The sequence below is a fragment of the Archocentrus centrarchus genome, chromosome 4, assembly GCF_007364275.1.
Source record: "Archocentrus centrarchus isolate MPI-CPG fArcCen1 chromosome 4, fArcCen1, whole genome shotgun sequence".
In the NCBI taxonomy this organism is placed as follows: Eukaryota; Metazoa; Chordata; class Actinopteri; order Cichliformes; family Cichlidae; genus Archocentrus; species Archocentrus centrarchus.
The window spans coordinates 24,983,937-24,999,297 of NC_044349.1; the positions used below are offsets into that span (position 1 = coordinate 24,983,937).

Genomic DNA, 15,361 nt, shown 5'->3' on the forward strand with positions numbered 1-15,361 from the left:
CTCAAAATACCTGCAAAGGCCTTTAAATGGTCTCTCAGTTTAGTTCTGTAGGCTACAGAACCTGTAGTGCAGGCTGTGGACAAAATGCTAAAAGTGTATAATCTCTGCACCTCAAAGTCAGAAATGATGTCTTCTCATACCTTGCTGATACCCTAAGATATTTCTTTGGACCATTGACCTTTGCTTAACATAAATACCATTTGTACCTTCTGATTTGATTGTTGCAGAAAAATATTAATCGTGGTATTTACATTGAAAGTTTTGACACAAAACTTGCATACTTCACCTTTTAGAAATTTTCCTCAAGATATACAGTATGAGGAGACACTGGGCACGTCTGGATACCGACAGCAAACTCAGTGCTAATCAGAAGACCACCACAATCAACCTCTGGGGAGGAAGAATTTAAATAACAATTTCAGTGACCTTAGATAAATTAAGTTTATAATATCACATAATCTGCATTAATAAAGCAAGGACCAGCATCTATTTCTCTTCCTCTTTGTGGATACCACTACTTAGCTCACATGGGCACTCCTGGGTCTACAGCCAAAGTTTGCATGTGCATATTTTAATTTGCCAACCAACCAGTAAGATATGATACTGTAGGTATTACCATGACAGTGGACACATGTAAGCGTCTGTTGGTCAGGAAGGGATTAATGCTTCGTGTGCAGCCTGTTGAAGGCCTCATGGGATTTGTTTACTATCTAAAAGCGAAGTAAATCAGTAAAGCAGTCCTTACAGAGGTTTTTGCATTTTTTGAGCCAAGGACCCCATACCAGGTAGAAAAATTTCCAAGGACCCCCTCATAATTATGACATGATTTAGCTCTTTTGGGCTTAGTGCCACTTGACATTGTGGATTGTCTAGCTACTTGCCTAATAAACTAAGCTACACAGCAGAGGGAACATTTTATTACACCCCAAGAAAAGTGATTAAGTTGGACGTTATACACAGTTAATTCCCAAGGATTAGGCTTGTCTACTTATATTTTACTGATAACATCCTGATAGATTAGAGGTAGAATATCAGTACCTATGGAAATAAGTGTAGCCTATGTGCGTGGCCCTGTGGCCATTATGTACATGCTAAGCACTCACTGAACAGCCAATCTTTTTTGAACACAACACCAGCACCCATCCTTCTTGGCAGGTTGGTTTCCATGAGACTTTGTCTTCCTTCTCAAAATTAAATTCACAGCTGAAAGGTCGCTGTTTTGACATGTAGCAGGAAATCCAGTGTGTATTACACGTGCAAGTGGTCTAAACAGAAATCCACACATGCGCTATGGGGCTTACAAAGGAAAGATTACAACATAGTATGAGCAGTGGTCCACCTACAGAGCTAGCCTTTAAGGAGATAGTGGCCAAATTTGAATCGGGTACTATTTCTGCATTTTTGTGGACAGAGTTGCGCCTTTCTATATACACATGATTATAGCATTTCTCATTATATTCTTCTACACATAACAGTAACCCTTGAATGCTTCCTATTCTATTCATATGAATATGAAAAGTGTGTATGTAGTTCATTGCTACTCTGGTTGACCGGTACTAAAAATCACTTTAGTCCCATGGAGCAATTTTTTGAACCTCCATATTAGCTTATCTAGCATTCACCTGGGAAAAAATTATTCTACATAGTATTTCTTTGTTTTTTATTTTAAATATTTGTCTACTGATGATATTGTAATAAAGAAACTTGGATTGTGGATTGTGAGATACATTTTTATTTCCATTTTCTGGTCATATTTATGAAGCAAGCAGAGAAAATAACACTAAAATGCTAATATTTCAGTAATGCAAAAGCAAGATGTTTAGGTTTTTACACAAAAATCTTTGTGTGATTCACAATGTTGTTGATCCATTGAAGGTATTTTGTAATGTTCATATACACATTGGGTACATCTGGGTAGTTACAGTTAAGATGTTTGTTGAAACAAATAACACCAGCAGCTGACCCACTGCACACCAGGGGTCCACCAGAGTCACCCTGTTACAGGAAAATTTGTAATTTGTTCTATTTAAAAAGTTATTTTATTTGTTTATACATCAGTCAATGAGAAACCAGCTGAAAAATTCAGTGAATGGACAGAAAACATACCTGACAGAATCAATATGTTATATCTGAAAGATTATATGGAAACAGAATAATATGGAGCTTTTCTATCAATGCAGTCAGCTTGGCATAGAGAAGCAGTAGAATCCACTATTACAGGAGCAATGCTCACATTTCAATTCAACAAAAGCAAAACGTCCAGTAGATTTTTACTCAAGTAACTCTGTTAACTTCAAGTAAGGTTTTTAATTAAAATGTCTTGCGGTTCTGAGAATCTTGTCGATCCATTCACCGTATTTTGAGATGTCCGTATAGACATTGGGTACATCTGGATATGTGCACGTCTTATTTTTATTGAAAGAAACAATGCCAACAGCTAACCCTTTGCACACCAGAGGACCACCAGAATCACCCTGTGAAGAGGACATATTTTAATGTGTCAGTTTATATTTTGTTATACATTTGTCAACAAGAAACCAGCTGACACTGAACGAACAGAAAACATACCTGACAGAATCCTTTATTTGTGCCATATCCACCCGCACAGATAGCATTGGCAGGGAGATGAAGCCAGGGAGACCATTGTTCCTTACAGCTTTGTGGGTTAATGACAGACACGTCCACCACTCTCAGCTCATCAGGTGGAATGGGATTTCCAGTTAAACCCCATCCAGCCACCTGGCACACTTCATTTTCTTCCAAGTTCATTTCAGCATGTGGAAGCTGAATTATTTGTATGTTGGAGCCTAGTTGAGCTTTTGTAGAAAGCTGGCAGTATACAAAATTATAAAGTTAACATTTGAAATGACTAATTTCATCTAAATGATTAACTCCCAGAAATACACCCCCCCCCCCCCTCAAAAAAAACTGTTGTTTGAAATCACTTTAACTTACTTTGAGGAGCATGATGTCGTTACCACGTGCAACACCTCTGTAAGATTCATGCTTGATTTTCTTTTCGATATTTATTTTTTCGTGATTTCCCTTCTTGAGATTGTGGTTGCCAAGAACAACACGTGTGGGGATGCTGAAGGAGTAATCATTGAGAGCTGGTTAAGAAATTATCTAAATCTGTTTGAATGACATGCATCAGAGACTGCAGCAGAAGACATTTGATTACTCACAATTCATTACAGTGTGCAGCAGTGACCACATAGTCCTCAGTAATAAGAAATCCTCCACATACATGTTGATCATTCTTGTTTTGCACAGAGGCCATATACATCATTGAGTTCTCTGGAGCTTTTTCTCCATTTATGATCTTACCCCCGTGTCCTACAAAAATGTTAGAATCAAAATTAGGTTAATGTCCCATTAAATGGTTCAAGAATAATAACCAAGAATTAGAATTCTTACCGATTTCTCCGAGACATGTCAGAACACTGACGAGCAGAAATTTCTGCAGACCGTGCATGATGCCAGCAAAACCGTTAACTTGTACTTGGGTTTGTAAGAGCGTCAAGGTGAGCCTTTTATAGAGCACTTTGCTTTGTTGGCAAGTATGGTTATCATTTATCATATTTAGACTTCTAACCACATCCTTTATGCAAAACAGGTTTGCATGTTTGTCACTTTCGGCATCTTTGCATTACCTTATTGATCTTAATTATAGACCCTCATAATTCTGAAACATCTGTTATGTGTATAGGTTTCAGTATCTTAAAATAGTTAATTTTTTCATTTTCTTAAATTTTTTAAAAACGTTTTTACTGTAATGCATTTTACTTCACACTCATTCACAACTTTCTCCTCTTTCTTCTGCATTTTTTTTTTCTCTTTTGCTTACTCTGGGCTATTTCTGGCCTGCTTTTCATCATTGTTTGTGAAGGTAAACAGGGAGAATTGAATGAGATGTACATCTGTTAGATGATTACAGGGAATACTGATATCAATATATCATTATCAGATATTACTTGCTTCCATCTGTCTGCATTTGATCATGTTGGTACTTGTTGAAACAGCAAACTCACTCATTTCTTTGAATTCAGTGATGCCCCACAGAAACTGGTTTCCTGTTCCCATCAGTGGTCTTCCAGTCCCAGTTAAGAATCTAATGTGTAAGTTAAACAATTGACAGAAACAATTTTGACAGAAACAACAGTAAATAAGACCAAAACAGGTAGAAGCCAAAGCTTAGAAAACAAGTGCTAAAACTGTAATGCTCACACATATATCAGTGCTTAGTGTAGCTACGTTGAATAATTAATTAATTAGTAAGTACTGCAGCAAATACTATACAGATCTATAAATATAGAAGTGGCATCATTAGCAGATTACAGTTTGGTTGCATCAATATTTCCTTTATAGTTATGCCCGCTGCTTATTGCACAGTTATGTTCAACTTCTGCATTCATAAGCTTTCAGTCTGTTTTGTTTCCTCTTAACTGTCAACCTAATCACAAGAATACAGTTTTGATCCAGTAAATGAAATGTGTATAATTTGACTTCTCACTTATTTCCAGCAGAGGACACCAGGTTGATAGTTAAGACTTTTTTAATATTATTTCAATCTTCCTTAGATATAACTAGGTCCAGTGGACCTTACAGTTTTGTTCTAACGTCCATCCATCCATTCTCTTCTGGGGATGGGGGGTGTTGGAGCCTATCCCAGCTGTCATAGGGTGAGAGGCAGGGTACAGGTCACCAGCCTGTCACAGGGCCAACACAGAGAGACAGACAACCATTCATACGCACAGTCACAAATATGTGCAATTTAGAATCACCAGTTAACCTAATCGCAGTAACTTAATGTCTTTGGACTGTGAGAGGAAACCAGAGTAAACCTACACAGACACAAGGAGAACATGCAGACTCCAAACAGAAAGGCCCAGACCAAGGTGATTCGAACCCAGACCTTCTAGCTGTGAGTCAGCAGTGCTAACCACCACACCACCATGCTGCCCTTTCATTCTAATGTAGTTGGTGAATTAGAATTTCAGAGTTTGAGCTCATCTGTAGACATATGCCCTGATGTGTTTTATTTCATGTTGTATACAATGTCCAATGTCTTAGGCAAAGTCCAATGTGACTTTGCTGGCAGTATATCTGGAGGTACAGCAGGTTAAGCAAATAGTATGAAGTGTATACCTAGTAAGCAACATATTTTGGAACAAAATGTGTTTTTCTGCCTCATTTCGTTTTATTGTTTTGTTTTCTTTAATTTAGGATTTGTTCATTCCAGGCATTTTGGACCTTTGTTCTCAGATTTCTCACAAATATTAAAATGAGTTTTGGTTTAAGTATTCTAACAAGTAAAGAAGGCAGATGAAAGACTTGACACCACTAAATGACATTATCTTTGAGTTCTGCAGCGAACTAAATGAAACACAGAAACCACAGATTCCAGATAATCTGGCTTTATTATTCACTTAATGACTCTATTTACAACTAATATACAGGTACAGAATTCAATTAAAAAGCTATTTGGTGATTAGACTCTGCATTCCACTGCATGGAAACATTGAGGCACAGGGTTGCAGCCTGTCCTAACTGTCATAGCTTGACAGTCAGGGTGCACCCCGAAGGTCACCAGTCCATCACGGGGCCAGCAGAGGAAGACAGACAGCTATTAACTCTCACATCCACCCTTACAGCAAATTGGGAGTCATCACGGAATCTAACAAAAATATCTTTGGAGTGTGGGAGAGCTTGCATATTGCACAAAAGACCCCAGCCAACCCAGAAGTTTGAACCATAAATCTAACCACTGCACCACACTGACTTGGGAAAAACTGCATTAAATCATTTTGGCAAAACACTGCCCCCTAGTGGTGATTTTGTTTTGGTTACAACAGGATTATTTAAGTAGCACTTTTGCAACTGCCCACTTGTTACACACCAGAGGGCCACTAGAATTATGATGTAAGGAGGAAATGTCTTAAACATTCTGAACAATAATTAGGATATTTATACCAAATTTTGTATGTTGCCACACCTTCTCACACCTGTCCTTTTTCATGATGGGAACATCCACCATATGCAGCTCATCCATTACTTTTTGTGTGCCTCCCCATCCAGCATCCTCCCATCCCATCCAGTGCAGCTTTAGTTTTCCTTTAGGTTTATCTTTGGACATGGAATTTCAGTTGGCTTAATTCCTCTTTTTCCTCACATGTGAGCCTTCCTAGACAGCAAGAGACAGAAAATAAGAAATAAAAAGTAAAATGGCCTTTCTCAAATATTCCGTTTCTTAAGTACTTTGTATTTGGTGTTGCACATCACTCAAACCATAAACCAATCCACAGATGTGGGTAGCGATCTGAATGGCCCGTTTACACCAAATGAATCATCACAAAGATATTTAGATGTATTACAGTTTTTCTCAAGTGCTTTGGTGCAATTCTCACACCATGAATGTCACTCTCACCAGTCTTAATGCAGTTCTCAAAACAGTGAAGCTGTTTTTCATACCACTGACTGTGCAAAAGACACTACAGAAATCAAAACCTTTTTTCACAGAAGGAAATTTAATGACTCTGGAAAGAGTACTGCAAAGATGTGGGCCCAATGTAGAGAAAAAAAGTGTTCAGACACAAAAATGAAGACTTTACAAAACTGCTGAAATGGAGAAAAGCTCAATAATACTCCTGAAACTATATGCATCAGTGTTGGAAAAATGAATGCGTTAATAGTATGATAACCATTTTTTTATAATGATTATGCTTATGTTATATGTATTAATGTTGATTATGTAAAAGAATGCCTACATGGGGGAATTTTCTATGACCTTTTGTACAGAATGTGTTTCTTTGTAATAATAAACAAAAGACAGAAATGTGAAGATTCATATGTCTGGTGACCTTAATTCGACCTGTCTGAGTCTCATATCTATATGGTAGTACCAAGAGGTTGACAGAAGTGAGAGGTTATACAAATGGCATGTGTTTAATTATAGCTATAGTAAGGTGTAAAATCAACTTTCCATTTAGCTTAGAGACCTTTAAAGACCGCCGTAAGGGAAACATTGGAAGACGTCAGTGTCTCTGTTACTTCCTTTCTGCGTACGCACTCTTGTTTCCTGTTCTTGCGCTCAAGTGTATATAAAGAATGACAGAGGAGAGAGCAAACTGAACTTGTACTAATGCATGCTCCTTTAATTTCCTTGCAAGAAAATTAAATATTCCCTAACTGGAGATTGATCATGTGGCCTCTGGTTTTTGATAAGTATCTGAATTTATCCAACAATCAGAAAACAGGTAAAGAAAATTCATACAATATCAGAACATATTTAGCACCAACTACTGTATAGTCTCTATGTTAACTGCACAGAAATACAAAGTATAATGATTCTTCGTAACATCTGAATGTTATGTACTATTACAATTATACAAAAGCTGTGATATGTACCTTGAGTCTACCATTTACTCATCACTACCATTAAAATGCACAGGTGGCTTTTCTTCAAGTCTCTGGCTGCTATATGTATGCAGTCTATACATTTCTCTGCACAAGTCCATTGCTAAGCCATAAATATTCTGGTAGTCTACCTGTTTGCACACAATCACAGGTAAGCAAGTCTAGTACAGCCTCAGGGGGCAGGTGCACCATAATACAATTAACACTGATGTGTTGTATAAGCGCTTTGAGTGCTCTGACTGAGTAGAAAAGCGCTATATAAGAACTAGTCCATTTAACACTGAGACCACATCCACGTCAGTTTTACAGCCATGGTCCTTTGGATGAGGAACTGAAGGTATGCCTGCAGACATCTTCTCCAGATAGCATCCTGGTAATTGGATCTGAGGGCATGCATGAACAGTCTTCACAAGGAGGCAGTTGACTGGAGTACAGGTCACCACATTTTGCACAGACCAGTATCACAGGGTGCTGACTCCAGTTATGTTAGTGGAATGCATGTACATTTGGCATGCAGCAGTCTGAAGGCTATGAAAGAGATCATTTGGTAGATCCCAGGAATGTTCCAACTCTCTGAAGACATCTCGGCAACTCTGGTCAGACTTAACCCCCTTTGTCATTGTCACCTTTCCTTTGCTACAGAACTCATTAGTGTTATCGCATCCCGTAAGTGCATGGATGCTGATCAGTGCTTCATAAACATCACCTCCAGTTGCCTGATACAGCTTTGTAACATCATTGAACCTGGTTCTGTTTCCTGTCCCACACCTCTGGAAGATGAAGCGTGATATCTGTGGGCTAAACCCAGGACAAAGAACCAAGACATCAGCATCCTCGGCAGTTATTACAATTGCTTATTCATGGATATATTGATTCAAGAACTCCTAATCTGTTGGTCAGGAGATCTCTTGGTGGCCTTTTTGAAAATGTCTTCCAAATTAGGGTTAAATATACAAACATATTAATCTAGACCCAAAGAACTCACTGGAGACAAAAAAGTTTGGTCACCCCAGATGGTACCAAAAAGATGGTTAAATATCCATTGTTGTGTTGCCCTGTTGTCAGTGCTAGATACAGCAGTGATATTTCTTAAGCTTTTCTACTGTTTGCATTTTTGAAAGATTTGAAAGTCCTTCCCTTTTGTTCAAGACAAATCAAAACTTTAAACAAAGGAAACATTTTCAGAGCATGTGCTGCTTCGGGAAGTTGATTAAAATGCAGTCGTTTAAGGTGGAATTGTATACCTTATGCATTACTTTGCAGTCGGTCTGTGGTTTTCATTAGCAATACTTCTTACATATTGCTCTTCTCAATTTTGCTCCACATCTATATTTACATAGCGTTTTATTTTCATTACTTTTTCTGTGGTTTTATTTTGTTCTTTAAAGGGTGCTTTTAGATTTCTCCCTCCTAAATACATTTTTATTGAATGAGATTTGTAAGAATGCCAGTACCATTTTATTTATTTATTTGTAAAACCAAGCCAAGTTGTAAAAAATATAGCATTATGCTTCCTCTACAAACTGTCAAATGTAATTTTCTGTATTTCTACAGTACAACTGTTGCTTTGGTGAAATTCATTATTCATTATATCCAGCAGAGGGCAGCAGAGCTTCTTATATGCCTTACATTTTTCTTGAGTCTCAATCTCATGATCCAAGCAGTTTACAATTCAAATATACTTGTGTTGCAGTGTAATTTGAACAATTAAACCACACGAGACTATTGCAATTACAAATATGTGATTATTCTAAGTGGCATGATGTCATTACCCTGTACATGGTTTGTATAGGGTTCAGGCATAAACATTTTTTCAAGAGATAGTTTCTCATGATGGTCCTTCTTGAGATTGTGGGTGCTGAGATCAACATGTGGAAAACTAATTGACATTTTTTAAAACTGTTTTTAAAAATGTATTGATTCATGATATAATCAGAGATTGCTAAGTCACAGTGTGCATCACAATGACGTCACTGACAAGAAATCTTCCACATAAATGACATCTGGTGGTTTGCAATATACATCACTGCGGTTTCCTATGTATAATGTCACTCCCATGTGCTGGAAAGTAAAAACAAAAAAAGATTCAAAATTAGATCGATGCCTCATTAAATGGCTGGAGAGAGAGGTTCGGTCTGATAGCTGATGCCTATTAATGAGCAAAGTGTCAAAGAAGTGATGACACTCAATGGGCATGACATGTTTCATTGACTGGAGATCCTGGAACTTTCTCTCCTTGATGGGCAGAGCACTTGGAAACATTCTTATCCATGCTATTGGCTCATTTGGCACCTTTATCCACTGTGGCAGTGCTTCCCACGCAGAGTCCCCCAAGAAGAGTCCCCATGAAGAAAGCTTCATTCGGTCTCAAGAACCCATCACGCTTAAGCACTTTCACATGGTAAGGTGATTGATTCTTGCAGGCTCAAGTATGATGATGTAGTCTCTCAGGGTGAAGATATCTGTAACTATTTTATGTTTAATATTACTATGAATGCTGTCACACTCCATTTGTGTGTGCCCTGTACTTCTGTGTTATTAGTACCCCATATTTCCGTGCACACTCAAAGAATGCATTTGCTACACATGCATTGTGGTTCTGATAACCACTACCATTGCTCCACACTGTGATCTCTTTGAGTTCTGGATGGTCTTTGATCAGAACTTCAAAATGGAAATACTGAGTGAAAATACTCTGATTCTTCCCAAATGCAGCAGTACCCTCCCTTTCATTTCAAGTTAAAGAAAGTAAAGTTATGGACCTGCAGTTTTGTTTTGTAATACAGGCTGCTGGTTTGGGTTTTTAGACACAGCAGCACACTTTGCAAGTCCATTGTCCAAATGGACTTCTCATTATTCACAGAATCCTTGTCACGGGATTTCTTTTGCCTCACTTCCTCTTTCTGGGTGACTGTGCATCAAATTCGGCCTCACTTATATTGCCATGCTTGAACAAAATGCAAACATCACACTGATCTGTCTCGAGTTGATACTCACTGACATAACTTCGAGTTGCAGGGAGGACCCATAGCTTTTGTGTAATTGACCTGGGCCGGTAGCCCAGTGTTTTGAGTTCTTTCTGTTTTTTGTTATATCTCTGGTTGTGTTTACTAGTTTTTCATATAGTTTAGCTTTTTGATTTGTTGTAGTTTTGTATTCTGTTTTGGTTATAGTTATTATAGTTATTTGTATTTCATTCTGGTTTCCCTATGTTCTTGTATTCTAATGTATCTGTGTTCCTGTGTCTGTTCTCCTCGGTGTATCTGTTCTCCGTGTTCTTGTGTGCCGGTGTCTGTGTCTCCCCCGTGTTATGTCAGCCTGTGTGTTGTAGTAGGTTTCCATTTAGTCATATGTTTAGATTCCCTCTGTGTGCCAGCCTTCTTATTTGTCAAGTCTACTTTGTGTCATGTTTAGTCATTTCCTGTTTTATTTTGGCAGTTCCTTGTCCTGTGTGCTTTGTGTTTAGTTTTGCTTCCTGTGTCTCGTTAGTGTGATTTGTTCACCTCCCCAGATGTTTCCACTTCCCTCATTATTGATTATATTGTGTGCATTTTCCCTTGTTGCTTGTCGCATCCTCGTCAGTGTTGGCTTTCCTGCTGTGTGCCCTTAGTACTTCGAGTTTTGTGTTGCTGACTCCTGTCCAGCTTTGTATCTCCTGTGTTTAATTAATAAAGTACAAGTTTAGCTTCAGCCTCTGAGTCCTGCATTGGGGTCCTCCTCGCCGCAGCAGTTATTTGCCACCTTTATTTTTGTATGACATTCCTTTGTGACGCTTCTCCTTGGATTCATTTTGCTTCCATTTTCCGAGACTAAAGCGTTCATTTCTTTTCCTTTTGACAGCCATGCTTAGGCTGTCTTCATTTTCAGGAGCAGAGGACTCATCACAGGATGGGGTATAATCTGGATCGCAGATGACATCATCATCAGATATGTGCTCTTCATGGTGTGGATGTGTCTGCTTGTCCCTTAGTCATACTGAAATAAGATTAGGCTGCTGGGGGCTGCTGCAGCACTGAGCATTTCTTCTTCACTCACCTCTTTTCATTCTCTATGTGCTCTTAACCATAAATAACTAACAAACTCTGGATTTCTCTCCCACAGTTTGTCTTTTTTTTCCTGTCTGTATCTGTTCTCTTTCTTCTCACTCACAGCAGATCTCTGCTTCTTCCTGAGCCTTGTTTAGCCAGAAGTCTCTTCCTATTAAAAGGGAGTTTTTCCTTCCCATTGTCACAAAGTGTTTGCTCATATGGTGTTGTCTGATTCAATCAGAGTCTTCTCTCTAATACTGTAGGGTCTTTCCCTACAATATAAGACACTTTGTGGCAACTGTCCATGTAAATTGGTGCTCTATAAATAAAACTGAACTGATCTGAACAAGCTTGTAGGTGATAAACAAAGGTGGGTTTTTTTTGTTTGTTTGTTTGTTTGTTTCCTATGGGTTCAAATCCACCAACCAGAGCTGTTCTGTATAAAGTTTGCATGTTCTCCATGTGTCCACTCTCTCTTGGTACTCCAGCTTCCTCCCACAGTCTGAAGGCATGCCTTGAATTGCATAACTAGTTGTAATCAATATTTGCAAAATTTCTTCACTGCTAGGTGACAATGTTTTACAAGAAAGTATTAGTATAGTTGCCCCTGTAATTAAAAGTATTTGCCACTAGTAAAAATGAGCCTGAAGCTAGAGTTGACATGAAGAAAGTTGAAGTGAATTAACGTTTGTGGCCCACAAACCATTGCAAGTGCTCTGAGTCACAGACAGGCCTTTAGCTGATAAACCAGGTGGGTGAGACTTTTTTCAGTCAACTAATATAAAACATTGGAAACTGGCTTTTTAGTTATCAAGGGTTGGACTGGTCAGTCTGTCCATCTTATTGTCACCACCTTTTTCTCATTTGCACTAAGTACTCCATTTTGAACTTCATTTTATTTAAGTCTATATAAATATCTTAATATTATTCTAAAAAAAATGATAATTCTATAAGTCAGTATATGAATAAAAAAAACTCCAAATGGTGGTCAAAACACACAGATTTAGTTTCATCCTGTGGACATGAGCTAGCATCTGCACAGGAGAAAAAGAATTATTGAAGCAAGCTTTAGGAGAGTATCCATTTAGCATTTTATATCTTTTACATCTTAAAGATGGTATAAAATAGTCAGCTAGCCTTCACCTGAGACAAGAATGGGCCTCTGCAGAGGTGGCAAAAGTACTGACATTCTGTACTTAAGTAGAAGTACAAGTACTTCTGTTAAAAAATACTTTGGTAAAAGTCGAAGTACTGGTTCAACTTCTTTACTTAAGTAAAAGTAAAAAAGTACAGGCTCTGAAATTTACTCAAAGTAAGAAAGTAAAAGTAGCTCTTTGGAGGATGTTTCTACCTATTTTTGTGTAAAGCTAACTGAACCTTATTATATATTATTGTAATAATATAAAATAATACATGAGAACACAAACGTTATTCCAATCTAAATTTTAATTCTAATGGATGCACTCAGCATGAATCACAAACTGTGAAAGGGAATTTAAACACAGCTCTATTCTCTGTGTCCTCCATAGTAGAGGGTGACTGTGCCTCCACCTAAACACAAACATGAGGATACTCAGGGGTTACAGTGGGATTCAAAAGGTGGAGGAACCCTAAGATCAGCTGTAGTGGCTCTGCATGAGGAGAAGAATCACAACTTTCTATTGTGAGCTCCAGTAAATGATGTTGGTGTGCACCCAGATAGCATACGGAAGTGGCCCACTTCAGGCAATAATCTGGCACTGTAGGCATTCTTCCGGCCCGCACAAAATAGATGTGAGCCTGAAGTGGCCCACATATGAAAAAACGCACATGGCCCACCTTTGCCAAAACACATTTGGGCCACTTTTGGCCCAAATGTATTTACAACAGCCAAAGGTCAACTTGATACAATGGATATGAAATTAGTTGGGAAATTGAACCTTTTTTGGGGGCGATTTACAAAGTCCCAAACGCACTTTTTGGTGACATTGACCCAAGTAACGTGTTGCAGGTAATTTCAAATATCAGCAAACACAAAAACTGTTTGTGTGCAGTTTGTCACACAGTGTGTCTGCTAGCTTAAAGAACAGCTGCTGTGTTTCCAGGGAGAGAAAAGAGAGAGAGAAGTTCACTCAGAGATGGAGAAAGATGGAAGAAGGAGGAGGAGAGAGGAAGAAGAGAGGTTAAAGGTTAAAACATTTGTTAACTGTACTCTCATACCCTGAAAGGGGTCATTTTAGACTTAATAAAACTGATTGATTGATTGATCTGGATGGCATTACTTTGGCCTCCAGTGACACTGTGAGAAATCTTGGAGTCATTTTTGTCCTTCAATGCACATATTAAACAAATATGTGGGACCGCTTTTTTTGCATTTGCGCAATATTTTCAAAATTAGAAACATCCAAACAGAAGCTTACTCGGTGAGTCAAACACAGTTCTCAGTGGTTCCCGCACATTTGCACTCTTTTTGTGTTTGGAGTTATGAGGATGGTTCATGTAAATAATGAGTTTGAGCTTAATTGCCTAAAACTGATGTCTGAATGTCTTCAACTGTTGCTGAAGTTCAAATGCTTAAGGTGAAGCTTTTGCCACAGTTTATGACCATTTCCTTTATGAAGTCATTGTTCAGTGAACATCACACTGATGGGCTGCAACAAGCTCCTTTAAATGTTGTGTGTAGTCAGTGCTGCTGTCAGTAACTCAGCTGTCAGTGAGCCGGTGAGAAGCTTCCAGATGTTGCTCTGGAGGAGGCTGGAAAACTTTGGAAAAGGACATCAATACAAGTGAGTGAAGCTCTGCTGAGCAGTGCCAGTGATACTGAGGTGAGCTGCTGAGGACATCCTGACCTCTCTGTCAGTGAGCCCTGGTGTTTCTGCTGCTGTTAGCGGTGAAGAAGATCCATCATCACTGACCTGCGACACTTGGAGAATAAACTCATACGAACGTGGCAGTTGGTACTGAAGGAAAAAGGGGGGGTTGTGCCTTTAATTAGTGCTTCCAGGGGTAAATCTACAATCAACTGCACGTAGAAACAGTTTTACGAGTGGGATCAGGCCAGTGGCATGAGGCGGGTACACACCTCACTCCATGTGAGCGGCATAATCCTGGGCATGAATATCTGAAGGTTTCAAGTTTTATGTCTTACAGACTTTTTTGTGAAATTGTGTATTTATAGATGACCTAATTTCAGATCTGTGTAGAGTCAGTAGTAGAGGAAGCTGGTAGTCAATAGAGGGGCAGATCGAGGTACCAGGTATTTTAGTGTGCATCAGTAAAACTGTTTACAATTGTTTTTAAATGTCTCTTTAATAAAACCTTTAATAGTGTAAATTTGTCTCCCTGCAGCACACCTGTGAGCCTCTAGCTGCTCTTGCCGTGGAGAATTGTTTTTGGAGATTTAGTGTGATGCTAATTAGAGTTAAAGATCATTGAAGGGGTTTATTCACCTCGTATGCTTTGATTGGCTGCAGTGAAATTGTCCCCAGACCTACTCTGTGGAGTGGGGAGTTTTATTCTTACTCCTGAATGAAATGATGTGAAATAAAGATTTCTTTATAAAACAAAAACTTTGAGTGAACACAAATCTGTTGTTTTCCCAACTGACCTGTCGTGTAACACAAAGTGATGATTTAATCAAACTGTATCGGAGACAAAGCGGGTTTTTAGGACACTCGAGCCTAACGTTAGCTGCCATAACGTTAGCTTATAACCAGCTGTGCAGCAAACTACAAGGAGCGATCCTGATCCATAAATCTGGTCCATTCTGGATTCATCCTGCTGTGCGAATGGACTCCGATCCAGACCCAGTTTGCAGATCCATTACAGAGTCTGTGATACATCAGGATGGATCCGGTCCCGAGTCTCTTTACTATCTGAGGTGGTTTATGATGAATGTGTTTGAAAATAAAGCAGAAGAATTAAATGATGTTTGTGTG

General features: G+C 38.6%; 1 protein-coding gene across 1 annotated transcript; it reads right to left on the reverse strand.

Moving 5' to 3' along the window:
- Window positions 1-1,849: 1,849 nt before the first annotated feature.
- On the reverse strand, window positions 1,850-3,491 carry LOC115778809 (duodenase-1-like). The gene is made up of 5 exons (XM_030727140.1): window positions 3,418-3,491; window positions 3,186-3,336; window positions 2,956-3,088; window positions 2,569-2,829; window positions 1,850-2,474 (listed from the first exon to the last, which is right to left on the reverse strand). Exons 1-5 carry the CDS (start codon window positions 3,473-3,475, stop codon window positions 2,307-2,309), a joined length of 771 nt encoding a protein of 256 aa, XP_030583000.1. The 5' UTR covers window positions 3,476-3,491; the 3' UTR covers window positions 1,850-2,306.
- Window positions 3,492-15,361: the final 11,870 nt, after the last annotated feature.

What these genes read in the sequence shown, in the direction of transcription:
- LOC115778809 (XM_030727140.1), bottom strand. Translation starts at nt 3,475, where the DNA reads ATGCACGGTCTGCAGAAATTTCTGCTCGTCAGTGTTCTGACATGTCTC. An exon ending in ACGACATCATGCTCCTCAAA is followed by an intron (nt 2,830 to 2,955) that starts GTAAGTTAAAGT and finishes GTATACTGCCAG; the next exon opens with CTTTCTACAAAAGCTCAACT. An exon ending in CAAATAAAGGATTCTGTCAG is followed by an intron (nt 2,475 to 2,568) that starts GTATGTTTTCTG and finishes TCCTCTTCACAG; the next exon opens with GGTGATTCTGGTGGTCCTCT.